At 43.1% G+C, this 25895-nt stretch overlaps 1 protein-coding gene across 2 annotated transcripts in view; it reads right to left on the minus strand.

The window, feature by feature from the left end:
• ppp2r2ba (protein phosphatase 2, regulatory subunit B, beta a) overlaps window positions 1-25895 on the minus strand; it is a 48696-nt gene that overhangs the window by 4897 nt on the left and 17904 nt on the right. Inside the window, exons 1-7 of one of the 2 annotated variants that reach the window (XM_061724945.1) lie at window positions 18808-19616; window positions 11346-11443; window positions 10769-10934; window positions 9776-9888; window positions 3809-3986; window positions 2570-2734; window positions 430-599 (exon numbers count right to left, since the gene is read on the minus strand). In XM_061724945.1, the coding sequence (XP_061580929.1) occupies window positions 430-599; window positions 2570-2734; window positions 3809-3986; window positions 9776-9888; window positions 10769-10934; window positions 11346-11443; window positions 18808-18877 (960 nt within the window). In that variant the 5' untranslated portion in view covers window positions 18878-19616. Of the gene's footprint in view, window positions 1-429; window positions 600-2569; window positions 2735-3808; window positions 3987-9775; window positions 9889-10768; window positions 10935-11345; window positions 11444-18807; window positions 19617-25895 lie in introns of those variants that run through there. The other variant, XM_061724944.1, reaches the window with a different exon arrangement.

Here is a 25895-nt window from a genome sequence, read left to right on the forward strand (position 1 = left end):
CGATCACCAAGCTAAGATGTTCGGCAGCAGGTGGAGAAGGAGGGCCAATTGGAAGGAGAATCCCCCTGAGCCCGGCTGATGGTCTTATCAATCATGACCTGCCCTGAGATGGCTCCGCCTGATCAGACAGTGTGCATCCGACCCCAGTGACCTCTCAGTGGGAGGTTTTAGCCTTCAGGTTGCTTCTGCAAAAGCACAATTTTCTAACAGACACTGGGCTCAATAAGTCCTCCTGGGATAATTGCTAAAGATGACGAGGTTACAGACTGACACGGCGACAGTGGAAAAAAAGATTACGCTGAGTGATTATCCTCAAATCAATACGTTTTGATTTGATCTGGGCTCAGCTGTAATTTATTATCTTCTCCAGCTGGGAATTTCCTCTGGAGCATTAAGGCTGTCTGACTTGAGGGCAGGAGAGAAACATACCTGGTAAGTCTCAAGTGGTTTGTTCTCCATTTGGAGGTCCCACACCTTGACAGTGAGGTAGTCCCTTGTCATCAGGTAGCGTCCATTGTGGCTGAACTTCACGTCAGAGATGGATGAAATGATTTCAGAGAAAAAGGAACGGGTGGATGGATCCTCCGGCTCCTCAAAATCTGCAAGATAAGGACAATAAAAAAGAAAAAGCAGTTATCTAACACTACACAGGAAAGATAATTTTATGGCATCTTAAAGAAGATTAATTTAAGTGAGAAATAGAAAGAGAAAAAAAAAGTATTTGGTTTGAGTTGCAATAGCTGCCTGCATGCTCCTGCAGCAGCTTCATCTCTTCATGGAATTATTTAGGGAGATAATCGCGGGTCAGCGTGATGGGTAAATATTGGTTATGATGCACATTGATTTTGGCAGCTGCTGATCTGTGTGCAGGCCAGCACACTGGGGATGAGAGCCAGGCATTCCATCGTTAGCTGTCAACTTATTGTTCCTCCTCCCCTTCCTCGCCGCCTCTCCAAAAAAGCCCCCTCCGCTCTCCCCCTCTACTCAATCCTCCTCCTCAGCTGAGGCCCTGTGATGTGTCAATAGGGAGTCTAACTGGAGAAGCAGCGCAAGAGATGAAAAAATGGGGGGATGAGGACGGGATAAGAAAAACAAATCAATGTCAAAGTGTTGGGCCCATATGAGCCTCGCTGGATTTTTCCTTTCTTCTTCTTCGTGTGTGTGTATGCGTTCCAGGGAAATGGTGTTTGTGGATAAGCAAAGGTGCAGCGTGTGCATGTATATATGCATGTGTGTCCTTGCCCTCCTGCTTCAGGGGTGTATAATAGGGTCCCCGGGGAGGCAGCAGGGGGGCTCGTTTGGTCCCGCTCGCTCTGTCCTGGGGCTCAGTGCTTTGGCAATCCTCCGTGAATCCCTCCACCCATCCCTCACCGGTCCACGCATCCTTGCTGTAACGCTGATTGATACCAGCGGCCTCCTGGATTTATTGGCGTGGAGGGAGATTGAGAGTGTTTGTGCATTTACATGAGGTTTATATGTGTATATGTCTGTGTCACGGGAAGGTGAAGCTGTGGCACACACACCAGGGACGGTGTTATTTGTCGCTCCGAGCCATTCGAGTTCATGCGGCGAGGCAGTAGATATTAAGAGACCTGTCCTGAGGCGTCCAGGAATGCCGCATTCATGCCATTAATAAAATTGCAAGGCCAGCTATTAATAACTTCCAATTTCCCTTCAAAAAGCTTCCAAATCCAACCAATTTTTCTTATTTAATGCTCAGATGCTCATATGAAATTCAACAGGCCTCGTGAACGCACGGTCCAGCGGACGCATCAATATGTCTGAGGAAATGAGTGACATTATCGAACAACAAGGTGTGTCCGTGAGGGACTAATACAATTGCTCTTACAACATTGATTTCCCAGCGCAAATGTCAATGTATTCATTATTCATCCCACTAAAGTGTTTGCATGTGGTGTTAGGACTTAGAGAAGGCTGCTCATTGTTTGAAATATGCAACAGCAGTTATTGATGGGTTATCAATCGCGGTGCGTTGAGCAGGGCGGCATCCGTGTCACAGCCACACAAAGACTGGGTGGATGCAGGAAAACTGAGTGTGACTCTGGAAGGATTAGGATGATTATGTTGTGAGTGTGGAGAATTTCGGATTTACTGTCTCTAGCAGGGTTTGTTTTTCCGCTACATTTACATTTTAAAAAACTATTCATGCAAATAATACTCTGTTTCAGCAAAGGACACTGAGATCAGCTGTTGTTGTTCGGGACGAAATATGGCCTCACATGGCCTTGAAGGGAGTTTAAACTCGACAGTCATATAAAACCACAAACAATGGGCTTCCTGGGAGCGGCTACTTGTACAGACTCATCTCTCTTTCCACAGAAGCTTTCAAGACAGGAAAAAAAGCAACATTTATATTTACATTGAAAAGGGAATATTAAAGTATTTTAGGTGAGATACTGTTGGACTTCATACCCACGACCACAATAAGTTTCAAACATTAATAAACATAAGAGAATAGAAAGCATCACGAGAAATAAAATCAGATCATCTGACAATAACAACACGTATTTGTCTGTTTTCCTACATGATGCCATCTGCTTATACTCACATTTGCAGTGCTTGTCACAGAGAGCCGCCTGTCTCATGTCACAGAGGCGTATCGAGCCCTTGCTGCTGCTGTAGGCAAAGGTGTGACACTGCTGTGGATGGAACTCTGCGGAAGTGATCACCTCCGTCAGCTCCTCCATGTTGGCGGGCTTGATGTCAACAATGTCTGAGATGCATCCGCTAAGGAAAAACAGCCTTCGAGAAACACAATCCAGCCCTGGCCTGGCGCGGTGGTTGCAAAACGTGTTGCATGTTAGCACTGCAAGTCAATGAATGAATAAAAGAGACACATACTTAAAAGCTGGTGTTCAAGTTCGTTATCTAAAACTTTGTGAGGAAATAACTTTTCTTGACTTCCTGATTTTGACCCTTAAATCTGTTCAGCGATTAGATGCCAAAGTCGATAAATAAATCGACTATGGAGACGAAGGGAAAGTGTCAAGGAAACATTTTATATTCAGACATAGTTAAATTAAATAAATCAGATATACATGCTACTGAGACACTAATACACTTAAGTGAAACATGAATATTCTGGGAGATTACAAACCCTACATTTGTGAAAAATAGTTCAATGATTAGAGTTGAACATTTAGGTGGGAAAAAAAGGCCATTTGTTATTCATTATTTTTGTCTTGGAACCGCATCACTTTTTTATTTTGGAATGAATAACCACATCAGCGGGGTCTTGAATGCAACTGATTGAAATCGGGTTCATGTTTTGGTTTAAAGCAACCCAAATCTCTTCCCAGTCCAGAGGCATACTGACATATGGTGAATTATTGAAAAGTCTGATTTAAAAGTAACCTTTGGTTAGTTCTTCCTCTGTAAGGTAACACACTTATGGTGTGATGAGACTGATTCAATATTGAAAACCAAAGAGATACCGTTCCTTTACAAGGAAGTCTTTTGTTTCAATGATTTCATGTAGGTTAACTGGTTTATTTCTCTCATTGATTTACTTGTTTAATCTCTGAGAATCCTTGGAGATCAAAGGAGTACACATCTTGCACATTTAGGGCTTTAATCTTATCACGTCAAAGTTTTCTTTTTGTTTCTACAGTCTTTGTTTTACTAGTCACATAATCTCCTTTTAGCCAATGATCTTATGACAAAGTGTTAAGTAAATAACCCTTGTATTTGTTTTAATTGTGTCCATTTCTGAAGTTATATATTTTTTTTCTAATCACAGTTTAAGATTTTCAATTACTATGATAAATGAGTGAGAGAAAGAGGATACTGAAGCTGCGGTCGGTGATCTCCAGGTTCCACAGGTTCACCCGGAGGTCATCAGTGGAGATGAAGGTCTGATGGTCGGAGTTGACAGAGATGGAGTTGATGTGGTATGTGTGGGCATTGCTGAACACACGCCTGGCTGTCGCCTCAACCATTAAGTCCATCGGCTGCAACACCGGCACCTAGAGGTGGACAAGGATCATTAAAGATGCATAAAGATGCAAGAAAATGAATCTGTTTGATTTCTTCTGATCCTCATCTGTGTTTGTGTTAATGTGTATTCACAGTTTGCTTGTGTGCTGGGATTTTAAAAGAGTGAATATTGAGTCTGTGTTTGTGCGCACGGCTCATCAGATGACTCCAGGGACTCTCTCTGACATTTAATCCACAACTCTTAATGAAACCGAGACAGAAACCGAAGGGCTGTTTGGTGAGCCGGTTCCCTCAGACTGCAAATATCCGTTTCCTGCACAGCTACTCAGTGATCGCACTTCCTTCCCTCTTCCTCGTAATACGGCTGAAAAAAGTCACTCCTGATCGCTTGTTTGTGCATGCGTGTCAGAAAAAAAAGGAGGAAGCGAAGGAGATGGAAAAACGATGGCTCCAAGGCATCACAAAGCCCTGCTGAGGAATGATAACTGAACTCTGCAGCATTAAGACAAGCTCGCACACCCACCCACAAACACACACAGTTTGTATGTACAGTGCTGCATGGGCTTCAAAGACGCCCAGCACCAGCCTGCATGCAGCCCCCCCGTTGGCCAGATAAAACCCAGACAAAGAGAGAGGAGAGGGGAGGGAGCCAGAGGAACAAATCGACTGCTTCTTCCCTTTTTTCTCTGGTCCGTCGCTGGCACTGTCAGAGAGACACGGCGGCCCAGCGGGCTGCTGTATCTCCATGGGTGTCATTTCATTTCCATGTCTTTCACCAGCTGTCCAGAGAGACATGGACCTTATTAACCCATAACCCAAAACACTGACAGTTACACTGTTCACTCTTGCCCCTGCACCTTCTCACAGATCTAAGGGGCTGTTTTCCTTGTAGGGTCTAAAACACAATGCACTCAATCCAGATATCACTACTTTGAATAAGAGGAAATACTATAAATCAGTCACCAAATGGTTTTAAACCTTTATGTTATATATTCTTTGGGCATGTTCTTCAACTCAATTTGAACAAAAGTCCTCCCTTTCATCCTTTGCTTTCTCCCCCTCACAGCCTGTAAACAGGATTGCCACGGCCCGTCCTCCAGGTTGCTATGATCCCCTGGCCAGCCAGACAAAGAGGGACAGACACGCTGAACACAGCACTAATCTGCTACGGCAGACACATGCATGCAGACGCACATCTACGCACACTGTGTCCTATGCGTGTGACCTCCTTATGTGGAAATTAAATATGCTGCGGAGTGATAAGAATGAGTGAGAGGGAGACCGTGACCTCTTCATGGTTTCATTTCAGAGTTTATTGATCACTCATCCTCACTTTCCACTTTACCAATTCAAAAGTGCCAAAGGAGGGTCTCCCTCTCATGTTATATGAAATTTCAAAGGAGGAAATAGTCACAAAATAAACCCATGGTTCTTGTGCTAACACACATTTAGCATGTGTTTTTTTGGGTATTTTCAGTACAAGTTATCAATTTCAATGTGATTACTCCTGTGTGGACCATGCCACGTGTTGTGTCTGTTCTAGAGAAAGTGGGACTCATCTCCCAGGAATCCCTGAATAATCCGATCGGTGCAGTAAAATTCTTTAAAAGCAAAACATGATGCTTTCTTAAACCTAAGCAACTTGTTAACAATGTTTACAACTAACCAGTGAATGGAAGCAGAAGCAAAAAGCAATTTAAAACTAGAATATTATGGTCAGAAAGCACTGTTTTTTGTTGTTGTTTTTATGTCTCAACACATGTTACAAAACACATTCATTGTATTCTGTGATCATTTTGCAAACTTCTGATTAACTGTGGGGCTCGTCTACTGATATTAAAACAAAAACACGAGAAAAAAACTGTGTCAGACAAAAAAAAAAGGCACGTAGTGTGTATTGCTAAAAGGTTAAGGAGATTAATGACTATAACTGCATCATGTCAAACCAAGATCATGGGCAAATTGAGGAAGCGCCACTTTAGAAGTTCCTGCTTTAGTTTATGGAATTTGGGCTAAGAAGAGTTGAAAACTAAAGGTGCTAAATTGTCGCGCTCTTTTTTTCTGGAATAGCCTGCACAAAATATCTAGGTGCTTTATTCCTTATACAACTATTTTAGCTGAAATTTCCAATGCTCATTTACTCCCACGAATTATAATGAAAGTAAAAGTCTGTCGCTTCTGAAGTCATTACCAAGTCATTACCAAGTCTATTAATCTAAGATGACCATTAACACATCAGATGGTGTGCGACTGTGTCATTATTTCTTTAAATGAACTACTAGATATCTTCCTCAGTAAAATTTCAGATATCATTGATTCCACTGCTCCCACTAAGGGGAAGGTTGTCTCTGGTAAGAAAACATCTCCTTGGACAAATGCCCCATTGGTACAAAGTGAAAAAAGTGTGTTGAAAAGCCAAACAGAGGGGGTGAAAGACTGATCTCCAGGTTTCCTATGAGATCTATAACGAGAGACTTCAAAGATATATTTCAACTGAGGAATGCGAAAGGAATCCTTTTCTGAAATCATCAACAGAAACATCAATAAGAGTCGTACCATTTGCTACTGTGGACATGTTATTAAAACCTCCTGTGTCAGTAGCATTTGAACTCCACTCTACAAAGTCCTGCAATGAATTTCCCGACTTCTTTACTGAGAAGATCGTGAAGATTAGAAAAGCAGTCAGTGTATCAATATCAAATCCAGGAACAGTGCCGTGTCCAATGAAAACCAATTTGGACAAAATTACACAACTCGCCTTGACGTCTTCCAGTCTGGTTCTCATGCTCATCAAAGCACTGAGACTGCCCTTGTCAAGGTTTTCAATGACATACACATAAATAAAGACCGGAAGAACCACAGTGCTGCTATTATTGGACCTCAGCGCAGCATTTGACACAGTTGACCACGGTATATTACTGGAGCGACTGGAGAATTGGGGCGGACTTTCTGACACGGTACTTGACTGGTTTAAGTCTTACTTAAAGGACAGGGACTACTTTGTTTGAATAGGTGACGTTACATCAGAATCAACAAAAAATACATGTGGGGTTCCCCAAGGTTCCATCCTAGGACCCCTCCTATTTAACATCTACATGATTCCGGTAGCCTGCGATGGACTGGCGACCTGTCCAGGGTGTACCCGCCTGCCTCTCGCCTGAAAATAGCTGGGATAGGCTCCAGCAGACCCCTGTGACCCTGCAAAGGATAAAGCGGGTATAGATAATGGATGGATGGATGGATGATTCCGGTAGCTCAAATAATAATAAACAACAAGATAAGTTACCATAACTATGCAGACGACACACAGCTTTACATTACAATGTCACTTGGTGACATTGAGCTCATCTATGCGTCTACTCATTGAATAGATGCATAGAATTAATCAATGAGTAAATTCATTTTCTTCAGTTGAACAAAAAAACAAAACTGAAGTAGTTGCTTTTGGGCCAAAGGAAGTCTTTAAAAGTCGGCACAGAATTTCAGCTATTACAGCTACAAACCACTGACAAGGCCCGAAATCTGGGTGTAATCATGGACTCAGAGCTGGACCTTAAGACACATTAAGACAATTACAAAGTCGGCCTTCTATCACCTGAAGAACATCGCCAGGATCAAAGGACTAATGTCTCAGCAGGACCTTGAAAAACCCATCCATGCATTTATCTTCAGTCGAATTGATTACTGCACCAGTGTCTTCATAGTTCTGTCTAGAAAGTCAATCAGACAGCTGATCCAGAACGCTGCTTCCCGGGTTCTCACCAGAACTAAGAAAGTGGATCACATCACTCCGGTTCTGAGGTCTTCACACTGGCTACATGTACCTCAGAGAATAGACGTCTATAGAATATTTCTGCTAGTTTATAAATCACTGAATGGTTTAGGACCAAAATACATCAGAGACTCGTTGTTGCCACATAAACCATCCAGAGCTGTCAGGTCATATGGTTCAGGTTTGCTCCCCAGAATCAGAACCAAACATGGAGAAGCATCATTCAGCTTCTATGCTCCACAGATCTGGAACAAACTTCCAGGAAACCTGCAGGAACCCTGAATCCCTCAGTTCCTTTAAATCAAGGTTAAAAACTAATTTGTTTACAGCTGACTTTACTGGATTGTTTAAACCGTTTTAAATTTAAACAATGTTAATTTCAGTACTACACTGTAACTAAACTGTAACTGTACAGTAAGTACATCCCATCACTCAGTAGCTTGTAGATCCACCTGGATAAGCGAAAAACCTAAAGTAATCATTTTCTCTGTGATGCCATCAGTCTCACATCATTCTGGAGGGATTTTTTTGTCCTTTTTCTCTTTACAGTGTTACTTCACATCAAAAGTGTTTGCAGACATATTTTTACGCTCTGTTTAGGTCCAACTATAGCATTTCACTCCAGATGAAGTGTGGACTTTCACAGGGACATTGAAACAAATTGACTCTTATCTTCTTTTAGCCTTTCTGTTGAGAAATTCTGGTCTGGGACCAGTGGAAATGCAAAGAAACGCCGTTTTTCATTTTCACAAGTAGAACAAGTTTCACAAATCACAAACTGTGTTATTGATATTCTTTACAATTTAAAAGTGAACTTTATCCAAGTTTGAGCAGTCCAAGTATTAAGGTTTTTGACCAAGACCTGATCTAAGGTCTCATTGCTCTAAAATCCGGTGGAATTCAGTCTGAATCGGAAACTATCTTCATCAATTAACCTACTAGTTGAGATATGTGCTGTGTCAAAGTGGAAAGTTAAACTCAACAAACTACTCAAAGAAATTCAACACAGATCTAATGCTGTTACTCCTTCGAGCACCTCTTTTCAACAATATGACTGACATTGCCTTTATCCTCTTGTCGCTACTGTAACTGACTGAGTTTGATTGATGGCGCCTCTGACGTGCTCAGAAAGAAAAATGAAAATCATGGCAACGCTCTAGAATATTGATCAGAGATCCAACCAGAGCTGACAGAGTTCTTAGTATCTGGTATTCCACCGCAGGGAAAGAACGATAAATGAGTTTTATTGTGTTATTTCTTGAAAACATTGTTTCTAATATTAAGAACAGAAAAACCATTTGAGACATTTATTGCTTTGGATATGTCTCATGATGCAGCATAGGCTTTATGTGCCAGGGTCCAGCCCCAGATGGCCCTGGCCCATTTAAACCCCTGACTTTACTGCAGAATGATGGACTCTAAATTATTTGAAAAGGGTTTCATCAGACTTATCAGATTGTTAGAACTAAACTAAAACTGCTTTTCTAAGATATTTTATTGATGTCTTTCCTCCTTAGCATTGTGTAAACACAGATTAATTTTCTTTTTCAGTGGTGCGTACACTTGCTAATGATCAGTTGACCAAGTATATTCAATAAGGCGCACCTGGCAGCTTCTTAGCCTCTTTATTTAGTCATTCAAACACTATTTCTGCATATTTATTTAGGTTTTGTTAAAGCGGTAAAGACAAAGAATAATATGTCCCGTGCTGTTGTTCATCTTGGAATGTAATTCATTTCAACACTTAATAATGCCAGATGTCATGGGTACCATTGTTTTCATTTCACTCTAGATATAACTGAGTCACATTATGAACAATTTATTCAAGGAAAAAGACAGAGGTAATGAGAGTGTAAATCTTGTAAAGTCATTTTACTTTTGCTTTAATTTCCATGCCATCTGATATCATAACATCCACTGAGTGCCAAGAAAGGCGCCTTTAAATAAATGTATTATTAATTTCCTGTCAGCCAAACTGTTGTAGAACCAGAAAGAAAAATCGTGTTCATTTTTCTTAGGTGTGGTTAGAATTGTGTAACCTCTTACCCGTAGGCAGGTGATGGTTGACGGGTCTCGGATCCGTCCGTCCTCATCCTTCAGGTTGTAGCCTTCCGGGCGCTTGTCCCTTTCGCTTATCTTCCACAGCTTCACTGTCTTGTCTGGGATGGATGCAACACAAGAGCACAAACACACAGAAAAGATAAAGATACATTTTGGTGGGGTACACAACGATGGTTCTCCCTATGAGATGAGTGGGGGGATGTGGTGGCGGTGGGGGGTGGGGGCAGCCAATCTGGCATGTAGCTGGGCAGCAGCCAGCAAGGATGATGAATGGCGGCTCATGTGTACATTCTGATGTCACTGATATCCATCTACAAGTTGACTTTATTTCTCCGCTCCCCCTGAAAAAAAACCATCTGGGGTCTTTTCAATTTCGCTTCACATAAACACCAGTTACATCTCATCTCCTCGGTCTACCGAAGTGAATGGCAGCAGCAGCCAGGTTGTTGCCTATTTTTTTTTCTCTCTTTTAATTTCCGCTGTGAATATTGGTGTCGGAGCAACCAGGCCAGCGCCTCCACCATCTGCTGCAGCCACCGCCAGCACTCCTGTAGCAGCCATGCATGAAGCCCACAATCTGCAAGACGTCTCTCCGCTGATGTGCTCGTGTCTGTGTGAGCTATGGATCAAGCGCGCGTCTGGTGGCACGCGTTTTGATATATTTGTGTGCGTTCCCGCGGTGGCAGCCACGCGTGAAGTGCTTAATCTGAAACTGTTCAGCTGGTGGCGCCCACTCAGCCAAGCACACGACCAAGAGATTCACTGCAGATAGTCAAAAATGCATTTTGCTGTAATACAAAACATCTCCTTTTAAACCAGCTGCAAACCCTTTTCAAAAATTAGAAAAATCTTATTACTTGACATGTTTCATTGGCTGATCATACAGCAACCTCATATAAACATGCTCACATGATCAAACGATGAGTTCCTTTGGCCTTGCTGCTGCTTTGAACAACTCTTACGACACTGATAACTAACCGTTTGTGGAAAGCAGGAAGTATGCTGCGTTCTGTTGAGGCAGCCATTTGATCTTGTTGATTTTCTCCTCAATCTCCAAACTCTTCAGGTAGTCGAACTCGGGCTCGTGGCTCTGGAAAGTGCTGTAAACATTGTACTCCCCCCGACGCTGGGGTTGTGTTTTACTCTGAAGATGAACAGAAAGGGAAACATGGTTAGCCACCGACCTATTTATTATACATTTCAAAAGACTAGACAACTGTATGGTAAAAAGACATAAATAGGTGAAGACCAGATCCAAAATTACATTGACAACATGTTATATCCCATAACTCGTTGACAAACTGCTTCGTGAAACATTTATACTGAAATTTCAGGTTGAAGATTTGATATTTATATGACAATTCTATTACACAAAATGTATCCAGCCACATCTAGAGGTTTTTACAATATTTACTGCTTAATTTTCCGGTAGTTACCTCTTTTAGACCTTTCAACTAATTGAAAAATAAACAATCCAACTTAAATGCTTTGAGGTTGTCAGTTGCTTTCAGCTGAAGGGAGGCATAATTAGCATTGAGTTGTTGGCATTTCCTACCTCCTGCTCCCTCTGGAAGACAACCACTCTGCCTCCTTTATCCCCAGTGGCCAACAGCTCCCCCGATGGGTTAAACTCCACCGTTGAGATAATGTCAGCTGCAAAACAGGGGGTAGAGAGGAGGGGAGAGGAGGAGAGGGGTTTGAAAATGTCAGTGTGGACATGGACACACCTGTCCAAGTGTCAGGCAAGCAAAAAGAAGAAGACTTCCGTGAGACATGGTGAAGTGACTTCTGGCAAACAAGAGAAGGGACGGGGGAGGGAATTTTTTGTGGCCGACCACAGGGGAATATTCGGCACAGAAACCCAGTTTGGGTGAAATATGGGTTAGGAGAAACTGCTGGATGAGTCACTGCATGATAATTCATCCTCTCTTTCAGGCTGCAGTGAAGCCACCTGTGTCATTTAATTGCATCCCTGCTTTTCCAACATTGCTTCACTACCTCTATCATTCATCTCATGCTACTCCTGAATAAGACCTCATGCTGCTCTGCTTCATCGCAAACCAAGTGCATAGACCCCTCAAATGTTTACTTTCTGCAGCTGGCGTGTCTGTGCAAAGCAACAGAACTGTAACTATAGCAACGCTGAGGTAGAAGTGATTAACGGCTGTCTGTCTTTCCGAGCAAGTTTGCATGCCTGCAGTTTCACCACAAAGTAAATAACAGACACCTACCCTTAAGGCAGATTCTCCTCTTGCCCTCACACACATACATCTGCCTGGATTTAGGAAAGGCTAATGGTGACTGTAATTATTACACTGCCCTGGGCTGAAAAGGCAAAGCATCGTGTCTGTTTCTCTCACACACAGACACACACACACATGTGCACTACAGTAGAGGCAAGCCCTGTTTGACAGAGACAATAATATTAGACAGAAAAAGAAAATGCTTGTTGTTTTGTACCCCCCCCCCCCCCACGCCCTCTGTAGACCGAGCTCTGGCAGAGCTCTGAACAGGAGAGGGTAATGTTGCTATGGAGACCGTTTCCATCTCTAGCGGCAGTCAGAGTTTATGTGTGTGTGTGTGTGTGTGTGTGTGTGTGAGAGAGAGAGAGAGTGTGTGCCAATAGCTCTCAGACTTAGTTGCTGATGTTAGCTGTAATTCAGCAGACACAGAGTGCTGCAATAGAGTGAAACCCCCTTTTGCTGCATCTGGGGGAATGAGTGCACTTTAATGCACCAACTTCAGACAATAAGAGTCCCTGCCGTCGCGCTCAGTTCACCTTATAAAGATCTCACTCTCTCCGTCTATATAAATACACGTGAGCTTGTGCTGATAATGACATGAGGTGGGGGCTGATGCTGATCATATTTGATAAAATAAACTAATAACCTTTTGTACAGACAAGACAAAGTCTGACCTACATTCGGCCGCGGGGGATATCTCCGGCACGCCATTCTGGTGTGGCATGCACGCTTGCAAGTGCATACACATTATAGAGGGAAAAAAAATGTTCCTATAGTTGTAGATCTTCTACATGCAAAGAGATATTCACTGCAATTCCCCATCACTTTAAAATATGCACAGTAGTGTTTTTCCTAAGAGTACCAGGCCACAGTCAGTGGTGTGAATCGAATGGAATCGGCTTAGCAGTCACTTTTCTTGAATCAAAGTAATTTTCTCTCCTTTTTCTCCTTCATCTTGCTCTCTTTGTCCTGTGTCTGCATATCCCTCTCTCCTCCCCTCATCATCAAAACATTAAGTCACTGAAAAGAAACAGTAATTGATGAATGCAATTTACCAAGTTAACACATGAGCACATCCTTCATTCACGTCCCCGGCATAGCCAACGAGGCTGAAACTCAAAGAAACATTATGAAATGCTTCCCGAAATGAATTTTCCCGCATGCAAATGAATTCAAATTCAAACCAGGTCGCAGCCTCAGCCACTGATGGAATTTGGTTTAAGTGGCGACAACAATTTTGAGGGACGCCGTGATTTGAGGAGACTTTGTGGATGAGGTGAGGTCTGCAGGGGGTGTGGGGGTGCGTTTACGATGGACGTGTGTCTCAGAAGGGTCAAGGTGGACGTGAACAGCACACCAGAGATTCGGTTGATCAAATGTGTAGTTACACGCTATCTTTCTCTTACACACACACACACATACACAGGGCTTCATCAGCAGACCATGGCCAGATGAAGCCCATAAATCCTGTGGCCAGCCAGCTCTAACAAAGACAGGTCAGCGCTTGTAGATGCATCACCGGGATGCCCGAGATAACGCGCATCCATCATCACTAATAACACCGACAAGCCTGTTGGCCTGCTGCTGTAATGTGCGTATGTATGACTGAATTAAAACAGGCATGGCAGCGCTCATCTTTGTTTTTGTTCACCAGGCTGGTCCTAAATAACCCCCTACAGCATGCAATATCGACTTGGAAAGCAGTAGGATGGAAAACGGATAATCATTGATTCTGGGCGGAAGATAATGTACGAGGAGCCAGTTACATATCGATAAATATATAAATATATATATATATATATATATATATATATATATATTGTGTGTAATAAACAAGTAGCACGTTTATATTTTGCATTTTGGTTTCTTACTGTACCGAAAATGAACCGAACCGTGACCTCCAAACCGAGGTACGTACCGAACCGAGATTTTTGTGTACCGTTACACCCCTAATATATATATATATATTTATATATTAGCCTCACAGGAAAGCCCACTAAGATACAAAAAAGCAAGAACTTAAATAGGAGTGTCCTGGATATCCTGCACACAACTCATCCTCCTGCCTTAGTTGAAAAAGCAAAACAAAATAACCCCCACCCTCTCTCAAAAAAATAAAATAAAATTGGCATAGATCTGTTGGCTTGGGAAAGTTGCGTAACACCCAGACCCAAATTACTATACCTGCATGGAAAGTTAGTTGCATAAGTTGTTGGTGCTGTAATTCCAGGTAGCAGGAGGGACATAAGCAACTCTCTGTCGTCCAAAAGCTTTGTTGGCCTTAGACGTGGAGAGGAAAGGATTATGGCACTTGTACTGAGCCGCCTGCGTCAAAGGATCAGGGCGGTGGATAATTCCAGTTTGTTCTTGCACTCTCTTTCACCTGCCACTCTTCTTCCTTCAGTTATAATCAACAAAACATGTCCCTCTGCACCTCTTTTCTATGAGGAACATTAACAAACCCCAGCAAGCCCCACGTTTTCCATTCATCGGGAAATGAAGGCCAATTTTGTGCTAAAAAAAGCAGACGATAATGACTTAATTTCAAGCCAGCAACAATGGAGATCAATCAGAATTCTGAATAAACCTTGTTACCTACAGGCCCTGGTACCTACTCATGTGATGAAGAGCTTATTGGGCTTTATTAGCTTCACACAAAGCAACAGTGCACAATGCAGCTCCCTTCATCTGAAGAGCACGACTCTTTGTAAGATCTGGAATGAACAAGCTAATTAACCTGGTTTCTCCAGGATCAGCCCCATGAGAGTGAGACAGGACGTGTGTGTGTGCACATATGGTGTGTTGTTTCTTTTTTCTTTTCACTGCACGTGTGTATGTGTCTGTATCCTTTTGCGCGTGTATCGTTGCGTGTGTGCATGTGATTTTTCTGTATCCCCACACTCCGGGGAGTTGAGGGCGAAATGGGCGAGACGTGTTACTGCTTCACTTCTCACACTTCATTAACACATGGCCGTGGCACACATCTGAGTGCAGACAAAACACGGGACGAGACGAGGCGGCACGAGGGCTGAGGTGGTGAGAAGAGTTAAATCGGTCTTCGCGTCCTGCATGCGCTGCGCTGCATGCCAAGAGGAGTCATTTGAAATGCTTGTTATTTGGTATTCTGTTAGAAATTGAAAACACAGAAGTGGAGGGTGGGGGAGGCGAGGACCCGTGGAATTAGGATCTACCACCAAAACAAAAGCTGACGCTCACAATGTCTGTCTGGGTCTATTGCTTTGGTGCAATCCCTTTCATCTCGCTGTTGTCAAGGTTGGAATAAATCGCTGATTAGACGTCTGCTGAACAGGATGAAATCCTGTGTTTATTGTGACCTTGTTGCCGAAACAAGAAGAAATTTGAATTTTGATTCTTTCTCAGCAGGACTCGGGAATAAGATGTAAAAACTCACAAATGCATATGATTGCAGAGGCCAGAAAGGTCAAAAACTACTTGTCTGGTTGTGGACCGAACGACTCAAACATGTAATGACTAGCACTAACAATGCAGGAAGCCATAGCACAGTCGAAAAATGGGACATTTCTATAATCTTCCTGCAGTAGCAACACCATGGGCATTCTTTAATAAATTCTCATTAAAATTTCATGGCTCCCCAGACTTAATAAGAAGCTAATCAGGGGATGAAAGCAGCTGCTGAAGAAGGACTGTGACTCGCCCCAACTTCGCAGCTTGCCATTAAGCCCATGCCACCCCCACAGCACCCCCATATACACACATATGCATTATCTTTCTTGGACTATGAGACGAGGCGGGGCTCAGCCATTTGAGTGTTTCGTAGTAAATAATGAATGGGACCTTAGGGTACGGTGGGCTAAGTCTTTTCATGCACGGGTCCTAAAGTGCAGCCCCAGGCCGTTTGCACTGGCACAGGGAAGCGGGCTCTGCCCCGCTTTCATCAGAGGCAGCAATAACGGCCGCGAGCTCCCTGTGACGAGACTGCATCAGTATTCAGCGTGGCTAGAGAGGTCACATCACACGCGGGCTTGTACTCACATCAGACAGATGTATAACAGCAAAGCAGACAGGGAAAGAGAAGGAAAGTGGAGAATAAGGGGGTGGCACAGAGCGGGAGGAAGGGATTACATGTCCCACCAATAGATCTTTAGGTCATTGTTCCGGGGACTGAATTATAAAGGAGAAGAAATCAATACCAAAGCAGACATTAGGTCAGGTCCTGAATCACAGTGAGAAGGCTTTCCATATTTTTGAAACTGAATCTACAGTTATTTGATACTACTTTGATACCATTTTGTAAACATTTAAGGTGGAAATTATGAAAATAAGCTATGACCTTCAGACTGGAGGAGCATATATATACATATGCATAAACATACAGAGCTTCAATGACCCATATATCATCCATCCTGTCACCATTCACCAGCGATGGGCGATCCGCAGGCCGCTGCTGTATGCAAATCAGAAGATACTGAAATGTTTATCATTACTTATAAAGATGATGTCTCTGGAAGCTTTTCTTTCAAGAAGTTTTTGAACTTTGATATCTGACTACGGATGACCGGGACACATTACTGTGTACACACGGAGTCAATGTAGCCGCCAACCGGCCCAGTGAGGCGTGGGATTGGTGCAAGACGAAGGTCAGCGTTGGTGACATCATTAAAATGTGACATCATTAAAGAGTCCTGCTATTGTTGGTGAGCACGGCCTGAGGGAAACCCCAGCCCGCACACCGTCACTGACCAAAGACCTGTGTGTGTATGTGTGTGTGTGTGTGTGTGTGTGTGCGAGTGTGCGTGTGTGTGTGTGTGTGCGTGCGTGTGTGTGTGTGTGTGTGTGGTCCGAACAGACGAGGTTTATTAGAGGCGGAACACTTCAGTGAATTTATGAGCAAGGGCAATGGACCCCAACACTGGTCTGTACGATCTTCTGGATGCAGACTGACTTCACAGCACTTAGGACATGCACATGGACATGTGCGTCCATTCATGATATATGAGGCGTGACAATCAGTCGTAAATTACAGCAGTAAAAAATAGCAAACGTAGATGTATGGGCAGCACAGATGGACCTCGATCTAGACGGTCCTTTGCTTTAAGGAGACATATTTTACAATCTGTTCAACGCTCATCCACTTTATCCTGATCTAATAAATGAATGAGACGCCAAAACAGGGAGACATACTGTAGGAAGAGGGGGCGACAGAAGAAGATGATTCCCCTCCCGTTTCTTTTTTCTAATCTCAGCTCACACATCAAACAAAGATATCCATCACTCCCACCCCCACTTTGCTGCTTCTCGCTGTGAACTCATGAATGTGTGTTTAGCAGTGACAGGGAATCATCTAATAAATGCTGGAGCTGGGCAAGTGATGGTTCACTCCGGAATTTAAATGAAACACAGCAGCATTATTACACATGAACAAATGAGACTTTCTGCCTTCTGAGCCTTGACTTTGTCTCTGACCCACCCTGCAGCCACAAATACCCTCCATAAACCTTTATTCTACTCCACCATTCTGCTCTGTAGGTCATCTGCATGAATATCTTATTCGATTGCTCCTTTATGTGGAGCTCAGTCATATTTCAAACTAAAATAGGCTTCCAGTTTGGTTATTTCTGAGCCTTACAGTAGGTGTGAGGTAAAAATGGGTCTCGTGCAAAAGAATGAAAGACTTTTTCCTCTGCTGTGGAGTCTCTTTTATGCAAGCAAGAAGGCAGCGAATAAAAGATTAAGATGAACAATTAACACCTTCAAATGTGTCGAGCAGGCGGGTCTGCAGTAATATTTGTAGAGCACAGAATAAGTACCAAGGAGTTAGAGCATGGGTGTGGGGGTTGTGATAATCTGTAGAGAAAATGCTGTGCATGTGTGTATTGATATGTAAATGTTGATATTTAAAGGGATACACTGCTTTTCCAGATTACAGGATGGCATCATGGAATAGCGTTTAACTGCTTCAAATAGCTTTCACTGCACAATGCTGTTGTTTCATCATTGATATCCATATGGCTGTTAATGTCCACGAGGAATCTGCATAATTAGTTGGTAGTGAAGTATATGACCATCACTTAACAACAATCCCTTCTGAATCCGTGACAGGAGGACCTGGTTGGCGATCAAACAAAAAGGGGTTGTATAAAAATGAAACAGTGAAATGGTTGATAATGAAAAGGCTGGTGTGTGGTGAGTGCGTAAGAATCACGTGCAGGGAGCCCAGTTCTGTGCAGTTCTGAGCATGTTCAGTAAAAATGCATGTGTGGGTGTGTGTGTATGTGTGTGTGTTAGAAAGAGAGATCCATATTTCTTTGTGCCTGAATTAGACCACCCTCCCTTTTCCCGTCTCCTCTTTTCAACAAGTGAATGACGACTTTTTCATCATTTTAAAGAGATTACAGAAGCAGCTGTTGTCCTTCATAAATAAATAAATTAAAAAAAAGATGCTCTGATTCCTCTTGATCAGTCTAAAACAGCAGATATGCAGGGAAGCCAAATGTGTCCCATTTTTGACACCAAATGCACCCTGGATCCTGGAATAACCGGGATGTTCCCTTAATATTCCCACAGCAGCTTACGGAGTCTGAGGTGACCAAGTATAGCATCATTTAAAAACCCATGAGGACAGTTATTTTGATCAGCCTCCTTATTTATAGTAACAGACACTTGTTGTGATTCACTTGACAGTTAAAGGGACTTATTTAAACTGATTACAGCCTCCCCCCTCAGGCTGGAGCCTGTAGGTAATTGCTGAGCCAGCCAAACAGTTTATAAACGTATTGCTTAAAAAAAAAATACCTTCGGTTGCATAGTTGTGGTCGCGAAGGAAGCTGTTGTTAATTTTCCGAGTGTCACTCTCCTCCTCCATTGATGAATCGGCTGGTTCGGGATGCTGAAAGCGGCAGAGCTGCTCCCATCCTGGCCGGCCCCGTCAGCAGGCGGGCTGTGCGGCCAGCGGGGGGCCAGTCATGGCTCCAGATCTCCGGCCGAATACACGCAATTAAGATCAAATAACCACAATGATGATGGTGATGATGATGATGTGCGTGAAAGTCCTGCTCACACCGCAGCCTCCCCGGCAACACAGTCCTCGACGACTCCAGCAGTGGCTCCTATCCCTAATTCTTTTAGCGCATTAGGTCCCCCGCTTCAAGTAAATCGATTATCATAAAAAAAATGTTTTTTTTTTGTATTATTATTCCAGCGGAATAATAAGCAGCACAGATGGTTAAAAATTGGACACAAATGTTGTGTCTTCTTGCAGGTTTCACCCGCACCGGCGGCTCCCGTAAATCTCTTGTGGAGGATTTGAGTTTAGGAGGCTGGATTTCCCCCCCTCCCAGTTCCAGCGGGGCGGGCGGGATTATGCGTCAACAAGCTGGCTCCGATACCTCAGCATTTCCATGTCACACTCTCCAGAGTTGCACCCTCTCTGTCCCTAGATCACGCAGGGCTTCCTCCTCTCTCTTCCCTCTCTCTTCCCTCTCTCTTCCCTCTCCCCCGTGCGGTCATTCATTGGCGATCAGGGACCCCGGCAGCTCAGCTGACTCACAGTGCCCTTTAGCGCAGAGCTGTGGCTGGACCAGTGATGTTGCTGCTGCTGCTGCTGCTGCTGCTGCTGCTGCTGCTGCTGCTGCTGCTGCTGCTGCTGCTGCTGCTGCTGCTGATGCGCTTCAGCACATCAGGGCCCCTCCCTGCTGCCCTGGCTCTTTAAAAAAAAAAAAAAAAATGAAAGCTGCAAGCAGCGATGAACGGGCCCTCGCACTCATGGCACTCAAGTGCCTTTGCTGTTCACATAAAACCCAATTTATCATCATAAGCATTATCAGAAATGACACCATATGTCAAACCCTTCAAAAGTTAGGGCAGAAAATAGGAACTATGAAATATCGACCAATCAGAAGAAGGGGCGGAGCCAATTTACACCAATGAAGGTTAAGGACTCAAAACCATGTCTGATGACACCACCGATGACTCTTTATGTCAAACCATTCAAAAGTTATGTAAGAAAGTAGGAACTATCAAATATGGACCAATCAGATGAAGGGGGGGCGTGCTTTTTGGCGTCTAGCGTCGCCACGGTAACGTTTTTGACTGAGAAAAGTAATGTGCATCGTCGCAGGATGGAGACGCACATTTTGATGTATAACACTCCTGGGTGCATGTTACGGTTCGGGCTGCATTAAAGGAGCATGAGGCAGGATTGAGGCAGGATTTATGAAAAAAAATCATATACGTTTTAAGTTTTCTAGTAATAATGTCAGATGAAGCGTTCCAAACCAAAAAGAATGTTTCCTCTAGTGTATCTCTCCATTGCCTTGAACAGGCTGTGTGCTGCAAAATGTGCTGCAATTCCGGGCCGGAATTTCCCGCGCTGTCCTGCGGATGTCGCTTCACATGACGCTGCATGTGTGTTCTCCCCGTTCTCCCGTTCCGGCTTCACTGTTGGTTGCAGTATCCCCGACGGCCGTCGTGGCGAAGGGTGGCGCTAATGAGTCTCATTTCTTAAAAACAGCCTCATGCTCCTTTGACGGCCGAAAAAAGGACATAAATTGCGCCAAAATTACATGATTATTTCAAAATGGCCGACGTCCTGTTCGGTTTTGGCCATGAGACTTTTCTTTAAGTTGCGACATGATACAGGTGTCTACCGATTTTCGTGCATGTACGTCAAACCGTATTGTGGGTCTTGAGGCACAAAGTTTTCTAGGGGGCGCTGTTGAGCCATTAGGCCACGCCCATTAACGCAAACCATGAAATATCACATTTTTCGCCAGGCCTGGCTTGCATGCAAAAATTGGTGACTTTTGGGGCACTTTTAGGGGGGCAAAAAGGCCCTCATTTTGTCAGAAAAATTAAAATAAAAAAAAAAAACGAGGAAAAAAAAATTCCTACAGATACAATAGGGCCTTCGCACTGTCAGTGCTCGGGCCCTAAAAAACCCACAAGCAGAGAATGTGACTCAGTCCAGCCACTGCCACGGACAGGCATCGCACTTTGCGACCACCCAGTGGTTTTATGGAAGCAAAGCCAGCGTTATGAACTGGTGGCAGGTCAAGCTTTCAGCACCATCCCTGCATGCAGCTGCTCCTGCAGAGGAATCTGTTCATTGTCACAGCAGTTGATTGAGCAGGGGAGCTATTTTCTGTGCGCTTCTCTCGCTTTCTCTCTCTGTCTTTCTCTCTGTCTCTCTCTCTCTCTCTCTCTCTCTCTCTCTCTCTGCATCCGAACCCATCCCTAACACAAGCCCTTCTTGCCAGGACAAGACAACAGAAGCTTTATAAGATAGTTTATAAAAAAGTGTATGACATAGCAGATGCAGCCAGGGGGCATCCAGTTCAATTTCAGAAAATTCAGGGCAAGAGATGGGAACAAAGGAAAGATTTCTTGAGAGAGGAAGGAGTAGGAGACTTCAGGTGGACGGAGAGCTATAAATAAGAGAATGTAAAAATCCAGACACTGATTAATTAGATTACTAAGGCCTTTGTCTGTCCCTCTTTCTGGAAAGATCTCATTTCCATGCTGAGTTTTAATAACTCGACACACAAGGAGCCTCCTTGGTCAATACTTAATCTTTGATGAGTGTGTGTATGTGTGTGTGCTGCATCAGTGTACAGTGCATCTCTGCCTTCATCTACTCACGTTACGCTATATCTCTCTGTGTCCACAAAGGGACGGGTATCTTCCCTGCATGAGCCTCAACACACATAGCACCAGCAGCAATAAAGGGATTGCGGAGCCCCCCTCTCATAAATGCATTAGCGTCTAATCCGTGGGACCCATTTGCACATGCAATCCTCTGCTCCTCGACTAATGGGGGTCTAGCTGTGAGGGAGGTAGCCTGCTCATAGGAAAACACAGGACCTTCCTACACATGCTATTTTACACCCCATCACCCTGCAACCTCCATCGGAATACATTACGGGGGCATTATCCATGCAGCAGGATAATGAAGGTTGGGAGCATCAGCAAGGATCCGTGATTCTCTTGTCTCTGTATTTACACTCCTCTGCTCCTCTAATGAAATTTGCAGGGAGATGCTGCCATGCTTGACCCTCTTAGATCTAACTGAGTGGTCAGCACGGTTCCCCATCTCTATCACCATTTAAACAGGATTTAGGGGAATAGAAAGGAAACACAAAGACGTTGGCTAAGTTACAGCTGAGCAGAGCGACTGAAATTGAAAGTGAAACAAAGGGTTTATGTGAATAATGCCACATGGATGAAAGGTTTGATTTTGTCCGATTTTGATGGGTGATGAGGGGTAAATTAGGAGGTGGGGATGAAAAGCAAGTGTGGCATTTAAAGACAGAGATATTTGTATAATACCGGAAAACACTCCTTGCTGATGCTGGATCAGTGCTACCTGGTTAAAGCCCTCACTCCTTCATTTATTGAATGCTGACCTATAGTCAACCTTCATCTACTTGTTCTTACTTATGTTGCTCATTATACACCCAATGTCACACTGACCTGGATGAGTAACCAGTGACAGCGCGTCTACAGCACAGCCCAAATAGATGGGCGTCAGTCTTGTAGGAAATGTTTACAGGGAAAGGGGGGGGGCGGAATTGGCGAGCGTGTCCTCAATTCTCCTCGATCGTATTGGACAAAGCGGGTTAAATTAGGCTGTAGCGGCAGCAAACATAGGGACGTAATCACGTGGCGATGATATTTTAGTCATGCCCAATTGCTTTCCTTGATGGGTGGTAATTGCTTGACCTGCGGATGCTGTTATAGGGCTATAGAGGCAGCAAATACACTACCTGCATAACAAGCAACATGTACAAGATGCACTTGGAGCATGGGTGTTTGACCACGCAGCAGCTGTGCAAGACAGCTTTTTCCCTGCAACATCTCACATATGAAGGCTGCTTCCAAAGTGTATTGATCACAGGATATTGTTGGGATTAAATAGGTCAAGATATTGACTTTTTTATTCAGTTAATCTATAGATGCAAGGTTGGGGTGAATAAATCAAAAATCTATTTAAAACCTAATGTTAATCCTATTTAGAGTTCAATAAGTATAAATAATGGAGCTAAAAACAATTAAAAAAAAAACATCATTGTACAAAGATTCATATTTGACTAGCGGTTATAGGTCCATATTATGCTTTTTTCTGACTTGGCAGTGTTAGAACAGTGAATTATCATCTTAAATTTAACTAAAGACTAAAAAAAAACAATGAGGCGTAAATAAGTTATAGCAGAGTTGTTTACAGGATTTTCTAAGTCTCCCAGTCTCTAAGTTCCAAGAACTTTGCAAGACTGCAGGCTCTGTCTTACATAAGAAAGTTCAACTTCCTTATAAGGTCATGGTCTTCAGGCAGTCTGTGTCCCAGCAAGAATTCAACCAATCAAGGACACTTGAAAACACTGAGCTAATGCCAGCTGAGTTGTAGCATAGTTATCTTGTTTTCTAGAAGTGCGTCTTCTTTATCATCAACGTTTGTCAGGCTGAACAATTATTTGGCCTTTTGTAAGATGCTGGGACAGTGCTCCTGTAAAGGTACCAAATATTAAAACTAGAGAGCTATAAATGAACAAAAAATGGTTACTTTGATCATTGTTTGATTGTAAACTATGTCATTCACATTGCTAAAAGATTCTTTGCTAAAATGTGCCAACATTTTAGTGAAAGTACATTTTGTTCATCATTTTGTCATATTAATTTGGCAAAACATTAAACACTTTGGAAAATGTAGACCTTTTTGGTGTTAAGCAATCACAATTTTGAGGAAATACAAACATCTGTGACAGCTTTCATGGAAAACTATTCTGAAGCTGCTGAGTCACTTAACTTGTGTGTTTCACTGGTTCACTAAGCTGCCCCACTTTGTAAGGATTAAAGATGTGTCCTCATGATTCACGAGACATGTCCCCACATGAGAAGCACAGATGTAGTGAGTCGCAGTCAAAATGGTTATAACCTCACAATGCCCTGGCATGCAGAAAAGCATAGCTCTCCCTCGAATGCAATGCAGCCATCATCCATTCATTTGTGCCCTTTCTGGGATGATATGTCACAATGTTTGGTGTGGAAAATGTTTAATTAATCCCGTCAGATATGTGTTCAGATGGTTCAAAGAAGAAGTCAAAACTTAGCTATGACACTGAAAGTTGTGTTATTGCCAAAATCATTGACACACTTTTCCATGATGGTGTAACTAAAAGCACAACAGGCACATTGTTTATTGATCTACTTTATACCCACAAGAGTCTAATGGAGACGGACATATTACATGAATAGCTATGATACGTAAAATAATGTGGCAAAATGATGATGGTGGACAAATCTACACAGCATAAGACTGTCAAGAACCCCAACTCCATTTTAGTTACATTCAGTATGTTTTGAGGAGTATTTTTTTTCAATGACGAAAAAAGGTTCAGAAGGGAGCTTAAAGATTGAACAGAGTTAGCAATTTCTGGATGACGTCACATCTGTTGATATATAAACCAGGGGCGGAGCTATGGGGGGGGCTGGATGTGCACAGGCCCACCTACAGCTCCGCTCATAGCTGGATCCAGATCACCACCAAAATCTAATCAGTTGGACCCTGCTTCATTGCTAACCTATTCTGAAAATTTCATCAAAACCCGTTCATAAACCTTTGAGTTATTTTGCAAACAGACAAACAAACCAACGCCAACGAGACACTACCTCATTTGGGGAGGTAATAATAATCAGGTGCAGGCTATGTTTCTCACAGTCTGGAGTATCGGCTTCCTTCTTCTTCGCTGTGTGTTCACAGTTTATGGGACCGGGAATGTGTATGTTTGTTTTTTTGTTGTTTTTTTTTAAGAGTATTGTACTCACAAGATTGGCAGCAAGTGGATAGTGAGGAGAGATATTCTCTGAATTTGACAAAAAGTACTAAAAATCACAGCGGTTACTCTACCCCAACCCATAGTTACCCAGACCATGATACAGTAATACAATTGATGGGGCAAATGTTTGCAAAATATATCCGACATTCAAATGTAGGGTACAAAAACACAATTGTGTATAAAGGTGAATCCTCTATTTGAAATATAGTAAAGCCTATTTAATTCTTGAGCTGATTTGATATGACATCCTTTGGTGAGCCATGCCATATCAGAGCACACCAGCTGAGCTGCAACATCGTCATGGTCATAATTTTCATTCCTGTTGGCTGCTTTTAGTTCTTTTCCGTGTTATCAAACAAATCAGGATGATGATCACTGAGTAGCATGAGATTCTCCCTCCAAACCTCCATTGCCTTTCATTAGCAAGGCAACCCACCCTTGCATTAAGAAGAGCTAAACACATGGGGGTAATAGGATTGCCCTGGCAGTCCATCTGTCAGACAACTGAGTAGCAGCAAAACCAGAAGAAGCCCCACACAGGCCTGCAATCTTGTTCTCCGTCTCCCCTTTATTCAGTCTTAAAACATAACCCCAGTGCAATGGAAACACAGCTATTTAAGTGTAAATGCCACAAGTAAAATGGAATGGAAAATACATGCGCAACGAGAAGTGAATGACTTTCTGGTTTAAATATTATAAAAGGCTGCTTCTGTTCCAATAATAGAGTACAGATGGAGATACATAGCAGTAGTTGAATGGATGAAGCATAAGGATGGGTGGGGGAGGGATCCAAATGAAAGAATGGAGGACCTGGTATGGGCAGGGAAAGAAAGATAAAAAGATGGATGCATAGTTTTGGTAGAGGGCATTAAATCAAGCCTTGAGGCTGTCCCTAAATCAGCAGGCTTTACTCTTGGTGTCATTCCAATTACATCAGGATGAGACTAATGCTTCATTGCTCTGAGACTTTGGACCAGCAGGACTGGATTTTCTTTTTTCCCCTGATTTTTTTCTCCCCTCCCCCAACCCCCCCATTCTCTCTCTCTGCCTCCC

Source organism: Cololabis saira, chromosome 7, assembly GCF_033807715.1.
Source record: "Cololabis saira isolate AMF1-May2022 chromosome 7, fColSai1.1, whole genome shotgun sequence".
Taxonomy (NCBI): Eukaryota; Metazoa; Chordata; class Actinopteri; order Beloniformes; family Belonidae; genus Cololabis; species Cololabis saira.